Source organism: Bison bison, unplaced genomic scaffold (genome assembly GCF_000754665.1).
Source record: "Bison bison bison isolate TAMUID 2011002044 unplaced genomic scaffold, Bison_UMD1.0 scf7180017864491, whole genome shotgun sequence".
Taxonomy (NCBI): domain Eukaryota; kingdom Metazoa; phylum Chordata; class Mammalia; order Artiodactyla; family Bovidae; genus Bison; species Bison bison.
In genome coordinates, this window is record NW_011495050.1 from 4,372,288 (window position 1) to 4,393,177 (window position 20,890).

Below are 20,890 nucleotides of genomic sequence, written 5' to 3' on the forward strand. Positions count from 1 at the left end.
AACGCTGGGCTGGATGAAGCACAAACTGGAATCAAGATTTCTGGGAGAAATATCAATAACCTCAGATATGCAGATGATACCACCCTTATGGCAGAAATTGAAGAAGAACTAAAGGGCTTCTTGATGAAAGAGGAGAATGAAAAAGTTGGCTTAAAACTCAACATTCAGAAAACTAATATCATGGCATCTGGTCCCATAACTTCATGGCAAATAGATGGGGAAACGGTGACAGATTTTGTTTTATTGGGCTCCAAAATCACTGCACATGGTGACTGCAGCCATGAAATTAAAAGATGCTTGTTCCTTGGAAGAAAAACTTTGACCAACTTAGATAGCATATGAAAAAGCAAAGACATTACTTTGCCAACAAAGGTCCATCTAATCAAGGCTATAGTTTTTCCAGTGGTCATGTATGGATATGAGAAATGGACTATAAGGAAAGCTGAGGCTGAAGAATTGATGACTTTGAACTGTGATGTTGGAGAAGACTCTTGAGAGTCCCTTGGACTGCAAGGAGATCCAGTCTGTCAATCCTAAAGGAAATCAGTCCTGAATATTCATTGGAAGGACTGATGCTGAAGCTGAAGCTCCAGTACTTTGGCTACCTGATTCGAAGAACTGACTCACTGGAAAAGACCCTGATGCTAGGAAAGATTGAAGGCAGGAGGAGAAGGGGATGACAGAGCATGAGATGGCTGGATGGCATCACTGACTTGATGGACATGAGTTTGAGTAAACTCCAGGAATTGGTGATGGACAGGGAGGCCTGGCATGCTGCAGTCCGTGGGGTCGTAAAGAGTCAGACACAATCGAGTGACTGAACTGAATTGAATGACTTAGGGACTTAATATATGTAAAGTATTACCCTCTATATGAAGTATGTAAAGTATTACACTTATATGTTCACAGACTGCCTTCCATAAATGAGTTTGATCTTCTCTTGATGTCAGAGTATGGAAACTTATTCTAAGATTTTTGTTTTATCTTTAATTTTGTGGGTGCCAATCAATAATACTGGAGTGGGTTGCCATTTCCTTCTCCAGGGGATGTTCCCAACACAGGGATCGAACCCAGGTCTCCCGCATTGCAGGCAGACACTTTAACCACTGAGCCACCAGGGAAGCCAATAATGCATTCATTAATGTATAAATGTACTCATTAATATGTGAATTACTTTGACTTCAAAAGTATTGTTTCTTGCATCAAGTATAATGAAAAAAGAGAAATAACTTTTTAAGGCAATATGTAAAGTTGAAAGGTCATTTCCTAATCAGTAAAAACTTATGAACCAAAATGAACTTTGATTCAGACAAAAGTGAAAATGTTAGTTGCTCAGTTATGTCTGACCCCATGGACTGTAGCCTACCAGACTCTTCTGTCCATGAGATTTTCCAGGCAAGAATACTGGAAGTGGGTAGCCATTCTCTTCTCCAGAGGATCTTCCCAATCCAGGAGTCAAACCCCCAAACTTGACCACTACTAATTGAACATCTATGATGGTCATAGTACTCTGTTGGATAGAGAAAGAGGGAAAATTAATCCAAACCCCAGAGAGCTTTCCATCTCCCCAGGCAGACAAAACACACACATGAAGCCGCAACATAAGAGCAGAAGGTAGGGCATGATTGACCTAGAAGTCCACTGAGTTCAGAGATGGTGGAAATCAGTGTGAACGCTGTTAGGGCCAGCAGTGGGTTCAGAGGAGCCTTAAAGAATTATTAAGGATTTAACCAGACAGAAGAAGAGTGCACAGGGCATCCAGGTTGAGGAAGAGGATAAGCCAATGCTGGATTCACCAGCATGTGACATAGAAAGGCTGGAAGTAGAGCCTTCTGAAAGGGAGCTGTCAGCTGTCTGGGTCTGTCCCAGGAAGGTTAGCGTTTAGAATAAAACAGCCAGGGATTGGAGACTGACGGGACAGAAGTGATAGACAGAAACAGATGGAATCGAAAAAGCTCAGGGTAAGGGGAGGGTTGGGCTTCCCAGGTGGCGCTAGTGGTAAAGAACCTGCCTGCCAAGGTAGGAGACCTAAGAGGGACCCAGGGTTCGATCCCTGGGTCAGGAAGATCCCCTGGAGGAGGGCATGGCCATCCACTCCAGTATTCTTGCCTGGAGAATCCCCATGGACAGAGGAGCCTGGAGGACTACAGTCTGTAGGATTGCACAGAGTCAGACACGACTGAAATGACTTAGCATGCACCAGGGGAAGAGTTAGGGATTTGCTGACAGAGAAAATGACAATGGCAATGCATCTACTTGAGCTTTGCAATTTCCTCAGTGTGAGGAAACTTGAGTGCTGCTTTGTCGGAGGCAGTTGGAGGAAGAACTGGCTGCAGAGAGGGGAAAATAAATGATGATGAATTGCAACCTTTATTCTGAACTGAACTCCACATAGAGATAAGGATATCTGACATCTAGGTATTCCTTTCCCTTCTCTGTGGAGATACAAGACTACACCCTTATTTCATCTTATCCTTGTAAATGGCCAAGTGGATTGTTAAGCGAAGCAGTGGTAGATTTAAAGTATTTAGCTTTTGTAAATATAAACTTTCCAGTTTTTAAAAAACGAAGATCATGGCATCTGGTCCCATCACATCATGGCAAATAGATGGGGAAACAATGGAAACAGTGACTCTAAAATCACTGCAGATGGTGACTGCAGCCATGAAATTAAAAGATGCTTGCTCCTTGGATGAAAAGCTATGACCAATCTAGATGGCATATTAAAAAGTAGAGACATTACCTTGCCAACAGAGGTCCAACTGGTCAAAGCTATGGTTTTTCCAGTAGTCACGTATGGATATGAGAGTTGGACCATAAAGAAAGCTGAGCACTGAAGAGCTGATGCTTTTGAACTGTGGTATTGGAGAAGACTCTTGAGAGTCCCTTGGACTGCAAAGAGATCAAAGCAGTCAGTCCTAAAGGAAATCAGTCCTAAATATTCATTGGAAGGACTGACGCTGAAGCTGAAGCTCCAATACTTTGGCCACGTGATGTGAAAAACTGACTCATTGGAAAAGACCCTGATGATAGGAAAGATTAAATGCAAGAGGAGAAGGGGACGGCAGAAAATGAGATGGTTGGATGGCATTACTGACTCGATGGACATGAGTTTGAGCAAGCTTTGGGAGCTGGTGATGAACAGGGAAGCCTGGCGTGCTGCAGTCCGCGGTTTCGCAGAGTTGGACATGACTGAATGACTGAACTGAACTGAAATATAAACTTTTCAGTTTTCCCATCTGTTAAAAATAAGATCCATATAACATACTATTTGTCCCTTGTACAGAGAAGAAAACCAAGTCATAATTAAGCTGAAAAATTTGCCCAAAGGAACAGCTGTGCATGATCAGTCACTCAGTTGCATCTGACTCTTTTGAGACCCTTTGGACGATAGCCCGCCAGGATCCTTTGTCCATGGAATTTTCCAGGCAAGAATACTGGAGTGGGTTGCCATTTTCCTCCTCCAGGGGATCTTCCCAACCCAGGTATTGAACCCATGTCTCCTGAGTCTCCTGCACGGCACGCAGATTCCTCACTTGCTGAGCCATCGGGGAAGCCCAAAGGAACAGCAGGTAAGCAGCAAAGCTGGAATATAGGGAGTTTGTCTTTAAGACTCACTCCCTTGCCAACTCTTCAGCACTCAGTCTCCTAGGGTGAGAATTCTCTAAAAGCTGAGATATTACTCTCATGATCTAGAAGCATGAGACTCTTCACTATCTTCTCCTATCCTCTTCCCCACAAATACAGTGTCTTGTAAACAAGTAAGTAACCCAGAGCTTGTGCAAAAATCCTTCAGAGTTTCAGGGAAAAAAATACATGCTCAAAACAGAAGCTAACAGGCCCAGGAAATGCCTCAAACTTTCTGACCTCACAAGGCCAACAGACTGTATTTCTCCAACCTTGCGTGGATTGACAAGAGCAAGCAACATTTAGGAATCCATCAAAATGAGCAAGGTAATAAACATGCTACAACTCTGTTTTATGCTTTGGTTATTTCTCACCTGGACTACTGTTAGCACCTTGGCAGGTCCTTTTCTTTCATCCATCTTGCTTTTACTGTCTATTCAAAACATAGAAGCGCATTTATTTTTTTTCTCCCCCACCAACTGTAATTCTCAAACCACCCTTTGTGCAGGCAATTACACCAGTTTTCTATTTCATCAGAGAATTCAATTTAAAATTTTAGTGCCAGTGGTTCAAATACTTACTTCATACATAGCTTCAGGTTTGTATGCGGTTAATTTACATTTATGTTTCCGTTCACACCTTGCATTCTTTAATTGATTTATTTGTTAGTGATACCATCTGTAGATTTTAAGTACTGAGCTTTCACAAATGACTTTTCTTCCCCTTCCCAAAGCTGTTTGGAAAACTATTTCCCTCACCTTATTGCAATTAAAGCTGAGCTACATTCTTGTTTTCAGAGTGGAACATTTTAAAGGCATTGCCTTCTTGTGTCTTTAAGTTGTTACAAGTCTGGGCATAGATAGTAATTTTTTAACCACAGAGATACTCTTTTCCTGTGGAACCCCTGGGAAGGAGACCTCTGGCTTGAGCTCTGTTATCTGCTCTATAGGCACCAAGAAAATCTAACTTCCTGTACTATAAAACCAGGCCATTGATTCTTTGGGTTGGTTGCTGGGCCTCTAATTTGTAAAGAAGAAATCATCTGAGAAGCCTGGAGTTTGTGTATATGGACAGCTCTCTTCTAGCTTGTATTCTGTAGCATTTGAGAAAGGGTCCTTTCTCTCTTGGTGTATCCACTTCCTAATCTGGGGCCCAGAGTCTGTAGGTGATCTACAAATGGCTGTTAAATGAATAAATTATAAATCCAGGTTAGTTATTTTATCAGTCTTAAGACATGGCCATGTTCAGCATGAAACGGGGGACAATTAGTGTCATCTTCCTTTTGTTTTCACTCAGCCTCTCTAATGTCTTGAAATGATTATGACCTGTAAGGATAGAAGATCATGCATCAGCCTGCTTTTCCTTTGCCTCTAAAAGTTGTTGACTTTCTTTCTTCAGTTTTTCCCGTCAGTTTGATTGTGACTGAGTAGAGTGAGGGCTCTTTGCTCCTGACATATGAGAGTGTACAGTCAAAAATACCTTGGTTTCCAACCTAGAACCTATTACACAGAATGAAATAAGTCAAAAAGAGAAAGATAAATACCATATTCTAATGCATACATAATCTAGAAAAATGGTACTGAAGAATTTACTTACAGGGCAGCAATGGAGAAACAGACATAGCAAATAGACTTGTATACTTGGGGAGAGGGGAGGAGAGGGTGAGATGTATAGAAAGAGTAACATGGAAACTTACATTACCATGTGTAAAATAGATAGCCAAGGGTAATTTGCTGTATGGCTAAGGAAACTCAAACAGGGGCTGTGTATCAACGTAGAGGGGTGGGATGGGGAGGGAGATGGGAGAGTTCAAAAGGGAGAGGATATATGTATACCTATGGCTGATTCATGTTGAGGTTTGACAGAAAACAACACAATTCTGTAATGCAATTATGCTTCTATAAAAAATAAATTTAAAAAATACCTTGGTATATAGGTGAGTTTTAGGATTTTGTCCTCTTTAAGATCTTTGCTCCAAATATGTAACTGTTACTGGAAAAATCAATCCTTCCAGATTATTTCCATGCTCATAAGTCTACATACAGCAATGCCTCTTACCTTGGCTGAAGGTTGGAATCACTCGGGAGCTTTAAAATACATTGCTGCCTGGATCCCACTCAAGCCATCCTGATTGAATTGGCCTGGGACATGGCTTCTGCACAGGAGTTTTAACATTTTTCCAGTTGATTCTCACGTTCAAGCCAAGGTTGAAAACTACTCATGTAGAGCATTATTTTTAAATACTTGAAAGGCTAGAACTCTAAATATGGCATGAAACATTTTATATCAGTACTGCTATTTTTAAGAATTTTTTTATGTTAAAATACTCATGACTATCACTGAACTGCATATAAAAAAATGTTTTCCAGTGCACTTGGATATCTTGTCATTAAATATGCATACATTTAGACCCTACCTTAGAGATTCTGATACAGTAAACTTGCGCTAAGTCCAAAATCAGCATTTTTAAGTGCACCCCACTTGATTCCTGTGTTTGCTGAGCTTGACGAGGTACTGCTTCAAAAAGGCATAAGTTAAAACAAGGTAGTTCTGGACAACCTTAGGCTCATGCCACTTGGTGATCTTGTGATCCTGTGTCATAGAAGAGTAAGACCTCAAAGTACAGAGAAAATATAGGTTTACTTTTTCCCTTTAAGTTTTGAACTGTTTTGGGAATGCAAATTACATATTGACAACAGTAAGAATTTTCCCCCCAAAATACATGCGTGAATGAATCATCAGTACATTCATACATTTAGTGATATAAATGCATTAGCGTACAATTCAACCCTATGTAAAAAGATAAAGATATAAACTTAAATATATTAACTCTACTTCAAATTTTAAAAAAAGATATGAAAAAATTCAAGACTGCTTCCTTGTTAAAAATATATATACATCTGGAATACCACCTTTCAATTTAGTCTTTAAAAAAAACAGTCCTTGGACCACAAATGTTTTAAAGGAATAGGAAAAATTTTAAGGCATCCAGTTATGTTGCACAAATTTAAGAATACTCAGGATAACAAAGTCTTTGAGCTTTAGGACAAAGTACACATTTTAGTTTAAGGCTTAAAGACTCCTCTATCTAGCTTAAACTTCCTTGGGAATTCAAGGAAAAGAAAATGAATTACTCAAACTGGAACTACACCAAAATGTCAAGTTAACACATTTTGGCTTGTAATGGTGCCAAAGGATCTAATGCCTGAGTGATGAGGGCCTTAGGTTTCCAAATCATTTTAAAGATAATTTCATTACCAGGATGCTGGAGCTTTCATTTTATATTTTTCTTAGCTCTTTTCTATTTCTGTTTTAACCCATGCAAGGCTAACCAAGACCTGATAAGATCACATTGCAATTTATTGAAAAACTTGCAAAACAAAACAAAAGACTGCAAAGAAAAATGTCAACACAGAAAACTACAAATCGAGAAAGAAAATTAACAATTTTCTCACAATAATCAGTGGTGCATTTAGTTTTCTCTAAACGTTTGTTAGGTTTTTGAGAGTTGAATACCTTATGTTGTCTGTATTAGAAGTATTAGAACCAAGGAAGAACAGCAGTGGACTGTGGTTGCCGTTGTTGTTAGGTTTTTCTTACAAATTTTTCTGATTGGTTCTTTTCCCCCTAGTATGTGTTCCGTGCTCAGTAACTTTTCCATGATTTTCACACCCAATTCCGAGAGAGATGGGCTTATAACCTGGGTGATCTAATCATAGTACCCATGTACATAACAGTTGGTCCAAAGGTTGGCTACATGACCCAGGCTGTGCTCATCAAGGTCCACTGTGGTTCTTAACATAGAGTGGGAGAAGGGGCCCAGACTCTGGGGTCAGGGCATGGAAAAGATGTAATAAGCCAGTGGGAGGCCGTCTTTCCCAACATATGGAGAAAGCTTGTCTACAGTAGGAGAGGATGAAGCAGAGAGAGAGCGGAAATTAGGGGTAAGCAAAGAGAATCCTAGGGCATTGATTCTTGGTTCTATTTCTTGAAGCCTTGGTTTCTGCAGCTTTTCTATGCTGCTATGAGTACTTCTCAAGCATCATTTCTTGCTACATGAACTAGTAAGTTCCCTTTTTGGCTTAAGCCATTTTGAATTGGGTTTTGAACATTTGCAACTAAAATTCTAACACAGAATATAAGATCTGTATAATTAATATAACTAATCCCACTTATCATTGTACAGACAGAAAAACTGAGATTTACTTGTGCAAGGCCACACATCATGACTGAATTGGCTTTCTGGCTCTTCAGTCTCTGGCATGCTCTCCCTCAAGAAAAAGCTGAAATTTTGTTAGGGGAGTCTGTGTTTTTAATAACCCTCGACACCTAAGCAGGGCTTCCCAGGTGGCACTAGTGGTAAAGAACCTGCCTGCCAATGTAGGAGACATAAGAGACATAGGTTTTATTCCTGGCTCAGGAAGATCCCCTGGAGAAGGGCATGGCAACCCACTGTGGCATGCTTGACCGGAGAATCCCATGGACAGAGGAGCCTGGTGGGCTACAGTCCATGGGGTCGCAGAATTGGACATGACTGAAACAACTTAGCACAACACATAACCAGTCTCAAGCAGACTACTGAGTGACTAGTTTTGAGGACTTTGAGAGCAGAGAATTCAAGGTTCTCAGAATTTGGGACTCCTGCTCTGTAGCTGAGTAGCTGCATTGATTCTTGCTCCACAGAGAGGCTAGCTATAGAATCAAGCCCCCAAAGATGCAATTTCCACATTCCCTTCAAGAGCTAAGTTTGTGACACCTTGAATGATCTAAGGAGTTGAGTATGATTTAAAAACAAACAAACAGAAAACCCCACTTGATTAAAACATTTTTTACAACTGTTTTACAAGTTGTCAGTATCAAAACATTAAATTCCCAGTAGTAATCTGCAATCTACTATGCAAAGAACATACAGTAAAAACCTGTAAGAAAAACCCTTACATGTCCACCTGATGATAGGCTAAATAAACTGTAAAACCCTTAGATGCTGCAGACTACTGGGGCAGATTGAGTAACTGTCTTCTTATCATAACCTCATATACCTCTGGGCTTCCCAGGTGGCTCTAGTGGTAAAGAATCCACCTGCCATTGTAGGAGACACAGGTTCAATTCCTGGGTCAGAAAGATCCCCCAGAGGAGAAAACGGCAACCGCCTCCACAGCATTCTTGCCTGGAAAATTCCATGGACAGAGGAGCCTGGTGGGCTAGAGTCTATGGGGCTGCAGAGAGTCAGTCGTGACTGAGCGACTGAGCACGCACGGCACACCTATACCTTTACCTTCTGCTTTATAACTGCTGTGCTTTGCACTGTGGGCAGAGTCAGCTCCCCATTTGACGAACACTGTGCTTGCTCGGGTGAACTTGTTCTGATGACTGTACAGTTAGGTCTAAAGATGTCTCCATGCTTTGGCCTGTCTTGTGTTTCCGCCACTTGTTAAAGGTGGGCATTTGCATAACTTAACATGAATAGGCAGTATTTGCAAATGCTGAAAAAAGCCACAGGTACCTAAGGGTATACACTAAAAAGTAAGCATCGTCTTTACCCTCATCCTCAACCATCCAGGTCCCTCCCCAGAGGAATTTGGTACCCTCGAGATTCCAAATATTACCAAGTCAAATAGCGGTATTTATTGAGTCAGAACCAAGGCCAGGGGGTAGGAGCTACTGGATCAGGCTGGAAAAAGTCCTTCCCGAGGAAAATCTGACTCTCTTATTTGAGGATGCACTATTTATAATCTGAGAGTCCAGCTGCTTGTAGGCAGACCTATAAAGGACTTATTACTGTAGAACCAAGCTACAAAAGAATTTGTCATTTAAACTCTTAAGAATTCACTGTTTCCAAAATTTGCTTAAGGTTACTTTAGGGTATACTTGAAAAATCAGATAGGGGATTGCTTCGTGGCCTAAAGCAGGTAGCAAATAAACACACAGTTGGCATTTCAGCAAAATTTTCTCTCCTTTTAGAGACAGAGCATGCCAAGTAAGAACCACAATAAAAGAAATCTTAATTTTCATCTACTTACAGCAATAGATAAGCTAACTGTTCTTCCATTCTAACTTTCAGTTCAGTCACTCGGTCGTGTCTGACTCTTTGCGACCCCATGAATCGCAGCACACCAGGCCTCCCTGTCCATCACCAACTCCCAGAGTTTACTCAAACTCATGTCTATTGAGTCGGTGATGCCATCAAGCCATCTCATCCTCTGTCATCCCCTTCTCCTCCTGCCTTCAATCATCAGGGTCTTTTCAAATGCATCAGCTCTTCGCATCAGGTGGCCAAAGTATTAGAGTTTCAGCTTCAACGTCAGTCCTTCCAATGAATATTCAGGACTGATTTCCTTTAGGATTGATTGGTTGGATCTCCTTGCAGTCCATGGGACTTTATTGGGACTCAAACTAAAATTTTTAAATTGAGCTCAAATGGTAACTTTTATGTTTAATTTGTACCACAGATGGACTGAACTTGATATTTTCATCTGCAAGAATATTTAAACCTTTAATTTTCTCCTAAACAGGTAATGAAATGAACAAAACAATCAGTGTCAAGTTTAGAAATTTATTTACAAAAGTTAATTATTTTTGCTTTTAAAAAACAATTATTCAATTCATGAAGAGTAACCAAAAACAAATCTCATCAAAATGTATTACAACAGTCTTTCACAGAATCAATAGCTTTTTAAAAAACCATCAGTGAATACTTTAATATAAAACCACAGTGTAAAAAATAGAAATTTTAATTCTAGTGACTAGACTGAAAGCCGATAAATAATCTTCTTCAAAGGGAAAAAGTACTTAAGGGGAAAAAAAACAGTGTAACATGTGTAAAGCCGGAAATTTAAATATCAGTTTAGTTCCTCATTGCTAACATGGCATTTATATCCCAGATGAGATTTCGTAATTGATCCATAATTTGCTTCAGCTGTTGATTCTTCTGTTTGAGTTTCTGCAGAAACAAAAGAATTTATCAAAAAATGTTTCATGAAGTACAGACCATGAAGATATAAGATTAAAATGTCATTAAGTCAGAACTCTAATGAACCAGACAGAAATTAAGCTAAACACTTCCTTAAGGCAAGGTAGGAATATGAAATGGCACCCACTCCAGTATTCTTGCCTGGAAAATTCCATGGACAGAGGAGCCTGGTGGGCTACAGTCCACAGGGTCCCAAAGAGTCAGACATGACTGAGGGACTAAGCACGCACTTCCTTAAGGCAGAAGGTCTCAATACTTTTCTGGCCGCAAACATCCACTAAAAGGCATAATAAATTCTAATTCGGCCTACAGAGCCTATGGCTCCAGCCCCCTACCTCCTTTTCCTCCTCCACTCGAACCACCAAAGAAAATAAGCTAAAATATTCAATTATAAGACCTAAGCATATAGGTTTCCACAAGGCAGTGTAGCTTAATGGTTAAGAACACAAGCCCTAAAGCCTGGGTTCTCTGGGTTTATGCTCACCTCCTTCACTAGGTAAATATTACTTAATCTCTCTGTGCGTCAGCTTCCACAACACAAAAATGGGGATAATAACTGAACGTATTTCATAAGGGTTGTTATAAAGAGTAAAAGACCTGATTCACATCAAGTGTTAGCAGTGCACCTAGCATACAAGTAAGTGAAAGTGAATGAAAAGTCAAAGTGTTAGTTGCTCAGTTGTGTCGGACTCTTTGAGACCCCATAGACAACAGCCTGCCAGGCTCCTCTGTCCATGTGATTCTCCATGCAAGAATACTGGAGTGGGTAGACGTAAGCATTCAACAAATGTTACTGGTAGGCACAGAACATAAACTGTCAATAGAGTATATAAAGTATAATAAAAATGCAATTTATCCTTCAAACATGTGGCAGAAGTCACTAATTTCTCTAAGCACGAAGTGCAATCTACTTCTAATTCTGAAAAGTGAAGACAGGACGCCACAGCCCCGATAGAATCTTCTTCATAACTGAGATTTGCTGGATGCCCTGAATGCACATAGAATGTGTCTGTTATCTCCAGATCTGGCTCTCTAACAGGCCACAGTTTATCAACTTCTTATTAAGCATCTTTTCTTCAAATCGTATGTAGTAAATGTCTGTGTAGATAAAACAAGATCAAAACAGAGAATTTCAAAGTGTTCACTAGTTATTATGATAATCATTACTGTTAAGTGACCTCTTGGAAATATTACGTTTGGAAGTAATATAGTTAGTTAGATAATTTTAAAGACACTACATTAAAATACCTCTAGATTAAGTCATACATGTTCATTATAAGGAGACCTAGAAATCTTAATTTTGATTTATTAAAGAGCAAACTGAGATTAAATAAATTGTTCATATTCTATCTAGAGTCAGGGAACAGGAGGAAAGAAGCCAAAAGGGAGGAGGAAGAAATTCCTATTGGTATTCAACTTCTTGAAAGGCCAAGTTTGGTGAAAGAAGCTTAGTGATCACATTTTCAGTATTCATTAAGAAGTAACTGGAAGTAATAAAATTATATTAATGAGTGGTTAAAAAGAGACTTTCAAATCAGTATCAAAACAGAGGTTACAGATGGCTCCCACAATGGTTTCATCAATGGAATAAATGCTACTTTAAAGAATACTCACTTGGAAGTATAAATTCTGATATTAAAAAATTTAGCTTCATTAACTCAAAAAATAAAATAACTAAAAAACGGTAGGATATTTTCAAGGTAATACTCAACTTTGGGGAACAGTAAAAATTTTTTATTTAAAGAATGCCATATTATAAGGCATTAGGATAGTTTGTCTCAAAGAGACCACTAAGTTTTAAATTAAAAAAAATTAGCATACAACTAAAAAATACCTGGGGCCAAAACACATCATGAAAATATCAACACCAAAGCTGACAGCTATGCTTATTAGTGGTTAAACTGTAAATAAATTTTCATGACATGATACAGGATTTAATATATACAATCTTGCCACTGATTGGTTTTAACAGAGGTTGACAGCTGCTATTATCAAAATCCATCAGCTGTGCCTAATTTGTTACATTAACAGGTGAATGTGTAAGTAGAGTACTTAAAAAATGTTTATGCTAAGTAATACTGTGTAATTTAATATTCACCCAAAAGCTGTGACAATTGATCAAAGCAGTCTGTCCTCTGTATCCATGGTTCTGCATCTTTAGATGCAGTCAGCTGCAGATTGTGCAGTACCGTAGTATTTTATTGACAAAAATCTGCATGTAAGCGGACCTGCACTATCCAGACCTGTGTTGGTCAAGGCACAACTGTGGTTGAAAAATCAAACCAATTAATTTCGACTTTTAATAGCATCTGTGTAATTATGTAATTAAATTGTTGTTTAGTCGCTCAGTCATGTCTGACTCTCTTGTGACCCCATGGACTACAGCCTGTCCATGGGACTCCCTAGGCAAGAATACTAGAGTGGGTTGCCATTTCCTTCTCCAGGGGATCTTCTCAACCCAGGGACTGAACCCACATCTCCTACATTGGCAGGCAGATTCTTTACCACTAAGCTACCAGGGAAGCCTGTAATTAGATTAGACCAACATTTTACCATCTGAAGGTGGTTATTTCAAATAAACATTTTTCACAAAAACACTCAGGTATGTGTGCCATTAAGGCAGAAAAATATATCAATGATCATGAGTTTACTCAGTATTTTATAATTTTTCAACTATATTTTAATCTTATATTCCAGAAGGGAGGTACAAAATTTGAATAAGTAGAGGAAAGGAAAAAATAATTAGTGGCACTAATTATACATAAGATAACTTGGTTAATAGGATATGAATTATGTTTAATTCACATTTATGATGCTTTATTTAAGGAATGAGTTAAAAACCTCTTTGGGTCAAAAAATCCACTTTGGTTTTTAGCTGTTAACTTTATTCTCTTTTGCTTTTTTAAGGGGAATTTCAATTTGAATTAACCAAAACTTAGGCCTCTCCCCTTTAAAAAAAAAAAAATATATATATATATATTTTTTTTTTTTTTTTTCAAACTTTAAACTTTTTAGGATGGACCTACAGAGTGTCATTCAGAGTGAAGTAAGCCTCTCCCTTTTTTTTTTAATTGGTCTGTTTATCACTTAGTTCTTCAGTCTTTCCTCAAATTAGACTAACAGTTTCCAGGAAGTAAGAGAGAGCCATGAGGCCAATCAAATGAATACTTCTCCTGCCTCTCAAGAGAAGATACATTCTCTCTAAATTCTCTTTAAAATTTTTTCCAGTGGAAATATAGGGCTAAGCTTTAAATCTGTTTAATTTAAAACATTTAATGGATTCTTTCCTTTTTGTAATAATTTTCAGTTCAATACCATGTTAATGAAACAAGTTTTACCCCAAAGCCAGAAGCACATACAACAGCAAATTCAACAGATTCAAATGGTTTAATCAAAATCAAAAAGCGTTCTCAAATGCCTGAAGTAGAAATGGGAACAGAATTTAAAATATGGGCTTTTATTCCAAAAATAGATAAACCTTCAGAAATACTATTTTGTGTATTGAAATAAACTTACTGCAGATAAACACTGTGGACTAAACACGTATTTCTTTTTTTTCTCAAACCCTAATAAAATGGCAGGAGGGGAATGAAAAGGCTATAAATTCATATGGAGAAAAATGATCAGAAAGGAGACAATAGTAGATGCCAGGTGGCACATTTTAAGGTGGGGCATAGAAGGGGTATAGTAAATGAGAGGAATGGTAAATGAATGGGAGGAAACCACTGTCCCACCCAGAAGGATGCCCCTGAGAATGGCTGATCTCCATGGAGGCAGGTGCCATGGCAAAGTCTGCTGTGAGGCCTGGGGACGGAAGCTGGAGGGCAAGAGCTACAGAAACAAGCAAGAGCCTAGGCTGCTCATTCCTACTCCTCACCAACACGGGACTGAGTCCCCTCTCCAGACTTCCGTACCCACTCCCCCTTTCAGGGAACCAGGTTTGTTTCTTATGAACCGAATAGCTGGGGATTCAGGGATTCAGTGCCACCAGCACAGCAGAAAGCAAGAAGACAAGAGACTATCCCTCTGTGTAGGACACTGGAAGATTCTGAACAGCCCTAAAGAAAAAAATGTCAGTAAAAGATCCTTGGGGATCCTCCAAAGAAAAAAGCCAGCTTGTTTCCAATCTTGCTATGATGAAGGCCAATTCACAAAGCCTATGATTAGTGTCTTAGTGCCTCACTCCCAAATAGAAACGCCTCATGTTTAAGCATCTGATGCTCCACAGATCTTTGATCCTCCATCTACAAAGACAACAAAACGTAATAGACAAACTATGGCACGTGACCTGTTTTTGTAAGGCCTGTGAACTAAGGATGGTTTTTACATCAGAACAAGGCTTTTTGTCTCACAAAGCCTAAAAATATTTATAACTAGGCTCTTTAAAATCTACCAAATGCCATATGAGGAGATTATGGAAGAACACCTTCTAATTCCTGAGGGAAATTAATTTACAACATATAATTTTATATCCAACCAAACAATCATCTGGACAGATACACAAAGACTAAAAACTTAAGTCCCTGCATTTCTCCTGAAGAAGCCACTGATGTATGAACCTTACAAACAAGGGAGGAAATAAACCAAGAAAGAGGAAGATGGAAGACTGAGGAGATAGTAAAATTAACTGAAGAGGTGAAGGAAAGGCCCCAGGACAGTAGTTGAATACCAGGCTTAGTGAGCATTCAATTCAGACCTAGCAAGATGGTCCCAGCAAGAAGGAGGACTCTGGGGGCAGGGTGGAATTGGGGGAACAAACCTGTAAGTCATCTGATAATTTGATGCTGGAAAGTTGGAAAACAGTACTGAGCTGCTCCCACAGATCCATAAAGAACTAATCAAAAATTTTCAAAATTACAGAACTATTAACTCTAGGAAAACAAAAAATTGTTCCAGGAAATATAACTCTGGTTTCCTATGTGGTTTAGCAATAAACAGTATCTATGTGCCATAATAATACGAACACAGAATATTTACTGAATCCCAATTATGACATAACCACACTGAAACAACTGGGGAAAGGAAAGAGGTAGGTGGGTCCTAGACAGAGACCATAAAGAGACCTACATCCAAATGTGGAGAAAAACATATCAAATACTTTGTATCAATTATATCCTTATCTTAAAATTCACAAAATTCTAGCTAGTAAGAGTGTTTTGATTACACACTGTCAAGGAATGACTATATTCTGATTATTTGAAAAGAAAGTGAAAGTGAAGTCGCTCAGTCGTGTCTCTCTGCGGTCCCATGAACTGTAGCCCACCAGACTCCTCCATAGAATAGGCTATTTCAAAACCATATTAGAAAAAGGGAGAAACTTAGAGAAATAGGAAGTGTAATGAAACTTATCTTTAGAGAAATGATCTCATTCTGGAGCTTTTCTCTCCCCTGCCCCACCAAAATATCATAATATCTTCTAGGTTAGAGAACAAACTATATTTAAGTCACACGTAGCATTACGAAATCAAAGTAATCATCACACACAATGGTGTTTCATTTACCTATACATTTCATTCTATAACTAACATCCTTACTACAGAGAAAAATAATAGGATAATATCCATTGTGAATTAATATATAAGATTATCAACCTTAACATAAAACACTTAATATATGGATGTCTCATCTCTGGACTACCAAACACCACTTACTCTTCAAGATCTAACTTAAAAGTTTCCCCTCCTAATCCCTACTGTAAATTCTTTATGCTTATTACTGTCAAATTTGCTGTAAATATTCTTAATGTATAGTTCACCTCATAAAATTTTCTTAAATGTTATTTTAGAAAAATCTTTTTTTTCTGAGTTTTTATATATATTTTTCTTTTAGTTTTCTAGTATTTTGTTTTACAAGTCTTATTTTCAACTGTGAAATTCATTTTGACACATGGTATAATATAAAAACTAGCTAAATTTTCCCCAAAGTGTCTATTTTTAAAGACTAATTTTCCACATAATCCCTCTTATGTCATATTAAATTGTCACATATTAATATAATAGTAAAGCAGTTTTTCTGAATATTATTTCACTAATCTGTCTGTATAATCATAAGGGATTTGATTTAGGTCATACCTGAATGGTCTAGTGGTTTTCCCTACTTTTCTTCAATTTAAGTCTGAATTTGGCAATAAGGAGTTTGTGATCTGAGCCACAGTCAGCTCCCGGTCTTGTTTTTGCTGACTGAGTAGAGCTTCTACACCTCTGGCCGCAAAGAATGTAATCAATCTGATTTCAGTATCGACCATCTGGTGATGTCCACGTGTAGAGTCTTCTCTTGTGTTGTTGGAAGAGGGTGTTTGCTATGACCAGTGCGTTCTCTTAGCAAAACTCTTAGCCTTTGCCCTGCTTTTTTCTGTACTCCAAGGCCAAATCTGCCTGTTACCCCAGGTATTTCTTGACTTCCCACTTTTGCATTCCAGTCCCCTATAATGAAAAGGACATCTTTTTTGGGTGTTAGTTCTAGAAGGTCTTGTAGGTCTTCATAGAACAGTTCAACTTCAGCTTCTTCAGCATTACTAGTCAGGGCATAGACTTGGATTACTGTGATATCGAATGGTTTGCCTTGGAAATGAAAAGAGATCATTCTGTCGTTTTTGAGATTGCATCCAAGTATTGCATTTTGGACTCCTGTTGACTATGATGGCTACTCCATTTCTTCTAAGGGATTCTTGCCCACAGTAGTAGATATAATGGTCATCTGAGTTAAATTCACCCATTCCAGTCCATTTTAGTTTGCTGATTCCTAAAATGTCGATATTCACTCTTGCCATCTCCTGTTTGACCACTTCCAATTTGCCTTGATTCATGAACCTAACATTCCAGGTTCCTATGCAATATTGCTCTTTACAGCATCGGACCTTGCTTCTATCACCATTCACATCTACAAGTGGATGGTGTTTTTGCTTTGGCTCCATCTCTTCATTCTTTCTGAACTATGGATGGAGGTTCATGACACAGTACAGGAGATAGAGATCAAGACCATCCCCAAGAAAAAGAAATGCAAAAAAGCAAAATGGCTGTCTGAGGAGGCCTTACAAATAGCTATGAAAAGAAGAGAAGCAAAAAGCAAAGGAGAAAAGGAAAGATATACCCATTTGAATACAGAGTTCCAAAAAATACCAAAGAGAGATAAGAAAGCCTTCCTCAGCAATCAATACAAAGAAATAGAGAAAAACAATAGAACGGGAAAGACTAGCGATCCCTTCAAGAAATTTAGATACCAAGGGAACATTTCATACAGAGATGCGCTCAATAAAGGATATAAATGGTATGGACCTAACAGAAGCAGAAGATATTAAGAAAAGGTTGCAAGAATACACAGAAGAACCATACAAAAGAGATCTTCACGACCCAGATAACCATGATGGTGTGATCACCGACCTAGAGCCAGACATCCTGGAATGTGAAGTCAAGTGGGCCGTGGGAAGCATCACTATGAACAGAGGTAGTGGAGGTGATGGAATTCCAGTTGAGCTATTTCAAATCCTAAATGATGATGCTGTCAAAGTGCTGCACTCAATATGCCAGCAAATTTGGAAAACTCAGCAGTGGCCACAGGACTGGAAAATGTCAGTTTTCATTCCAATGGATGTGAGAGTTGGACTATAAAGAAAGCTGAGCGCCGAAGAATTGATGCTTTTGAACTGTGGTGTTGGAGAAGACGCTTGAGAATCCCTTGGACTGCAAGGAGATCCCACCAGCCCATTCTAAAGGAAATCAGCCCTGAATATTCATTGGAAGGACTGATGTTGAAGCTGAAACTCCCAATACTTTGGCTACCTGATGCGAAGAACTGAATCATTGGAAAAGACCCTGATGCTGGAAAAGATTGAAGGTGGGAGGAGAAGGGGATGACAGAGGATGAGATGGTTGGATGGCATCACCAACTCAATGGATATAAGTTTAAGTGATGGACAGGGAGGCCTGGCATGCTGAAGTCCACAGGGTCACAGAGTCAGACACAACTGAGCGACTGAACCGAATCTGTCTGTTCTTATGCCAGGATTTCACACTTACTGTTTTTATAATGTGCTTCATCTAACATTTTAATTTTTGAAGCAGAGTCTGTTCATTTTATTACTCTTACTGGAATTTTTTTTATTATATACGTTTGAGTATGCTCTCAAGGAAAAAAGTTCCAATTTTTTATTTGTTTTTTGATTGGTATTGCACTAAAATCTTACTATTTTGTGCAATTTCAAGAGAATTCACATTTGTACTTGGAGTGTTGCTAACACTATTCTGTAAAGCAATTATCCTTGAATTAAAAAAATAAATAACTATGAAATAATCAAGACTGGCATTTTTAGAGTAGTTATTGCCCATGTAAGAATGTCATGTGTTTTTTCAGCTGTTCAAAATTTCTTTATGAGTCTGGCAAAGGGTTTATGAATTCTGTTTATCTTTTCAAAGTACCAGCTTTTAGTTTCATTCATCTTTGCAACTGTTTTCTTTGTCTCTATTTCATTTATTTCTGCTCTGATCTTTGATTTATTTCCTTCTACTAACTTTAGGTTTTATCTGATCTTTCTCTAGTCATTTTAGGTGTAAGGTTAGGTTCTTTATTTGGGATTTTTCTTGGGAAGGGACAGTTAGGGAGTTCGCGTTAGACATGTATACACTTTTGTATTTAAAATGGATAACAAAAAGGACCTACTGTACAGCACATGGAATTCTGCTCAATGGTATGCGGCAGCCGGAATGGGAGGGCAGTTTGGAGGAGAATGGATACATGTGTAAGTATGGCTGAGTCCCTTTGCTGTTCACCTGAAACTATCATAATATTGTTAATCAGCTATACTCCAATATAACATAAAAAGTTTTACCAAAAAAATCCTTTTATATATACTAAGTTTAGTCTCATATATTATGGAAATACTAACAACTTAATATTTGTTGTTGCAATTGTGAATAGGATCTTATAATCTAACTGGTTTATGACATTATAGGAAAATGGTATAAATCTTTAAGCTCTTTTATCAAATACTTATTGCCTCTACTTGTTAATCAGTGAGCTGCTTTGAGCTTCAGAAGCTTAAGCTATAATGTTATGTACTACCTTAATAAACTTAACAAATTTTTATATAATATTATAACTTCTGTTTCATAAAGTTTGTTTCACTGGCTATAATTTCTAAAATAGCATCAAACACAGTAGTATAAGGCATCTTATTTTCTGCCTGTTTTTAATATGACTGGAGAAGGAAATGGCAACCCACTCCAGTATTCTTGCCTGGAGAATCCCGTGGACAGAGGAGCCTGGTGGGCTGCTGTCCATGGGGTCGCACAGAGTCGGACACGACTGAAGTGACTTAGCAGCAGCAGCAGCAATATGACTAGTTTTGTATTTCATTTCTATGAAAAATGTTGGCTACATATCTGAAATAAAAAGTTTTTTTTTAAAGACTATCACATTAATAATTGTAAGCATTCTTTGAGTCCTCAACATTTGAAGTCTATCAAATGTCTTCTGCTGCTGCTGCTGCTAAAATTTTTTTTCAGTTTAGCCTACAGACCTTATATAAGTAAACTAAGTCTTCCTCCTCTACCTCAGAAAACCCTCTTTGGCTGTGGTAGATTAATTAATGTCCTGATGAATTCTATTAACTAGCATTAGGAATTTCAGGAGTGAGGCAGGAGGTGGGGGCACTTATTTGTAAGTAAAGCACCAAGACTGGTAGTTTTATTTTGTGTGCTATTTGTTAGCCACGCTTCTATCCCAGAACGGACCGACAACATCCCTTATTTCCCTATGCTTCAAGAGAACTATCTGAACATTATCTTCTGAACTTCTGAAAGTAATCAGCATTAAATTCAAGTTAGGAACTTTTGTGGGGTGAAGGGTAGGATGGGGTAGTGCTTTGATAACTCTCAGTTTCTTATTCAGCTGTTGAGACATTCACATCTCCTACTTGTAAAGTATTATCATTTGCTGCTCCTAACATGCTGTAACCTAGAGAGCTACAATTCTGCCTAGAGAATAAAATGTAAATGGGCTGTGACAGAGCGCCTATGAGGCCTTTCTACGAGCTTTACTGCCTGAATTCTGTGATCTTCTGACTAACCAGATGGCATTTCTGTTTACCTCTGAGTTTTGAGTTGTAATCTGCTGCTGCTGCTAAGTCGCTTCAGTCATGTCCGACTCTGTGCGACCCCATAGGCAGCAGCCCATGAGGCTCCCGTCCCTGGGATTCTCCAGGCAAGAATACTGGAGTGGGTTGCCATTTCCTTCTCCAATGCATGAAAGTGAAAAGTGAAAGCCAAGTCGCTCAGTCGTGTCCGACTCTGTGCGACT

At 38.6% G+C, this 20,890-nt stretch overlaps 1 protein-coding gene across 2 annotated transcripts in view; it reads right to left on the bottom strand.

The window, feature by feature from the left end:
- Positions 1 to 10,160: 10,160 nt before the first annotated feature.
- The window catches only part of MED30 (mediator complex subunit 30), a 20,839-nt gene continuing 10,109 nt past the window's right edge, over positions 10,161 to 20,890 (bottom strand). Inside the window, exons 4-5 of one of the 2 annotated variants that reach the window (XM_010863425.1) lie at positions 19,253 to 19,368; positions 10,167 to 10,567 (exon numbers count right to left, since the gene is read on the bottom strand). In XM_010863425.1, coding sequence (XP_010861727.1) covers positions 10,540 to 10,567; positions 19,253 to 19,368 — 144 coding nt within the window. In that variant the 3' untranslated portion in view covers positions 10,167 to 10,539. Of the gene's footprint in view, positions 10,568 to 19,252; positions 19,369 to 20,890 lie in introns of both variants that reach the window. The other variant, XM_010863427.1, reaches the window with a different exon arrangement.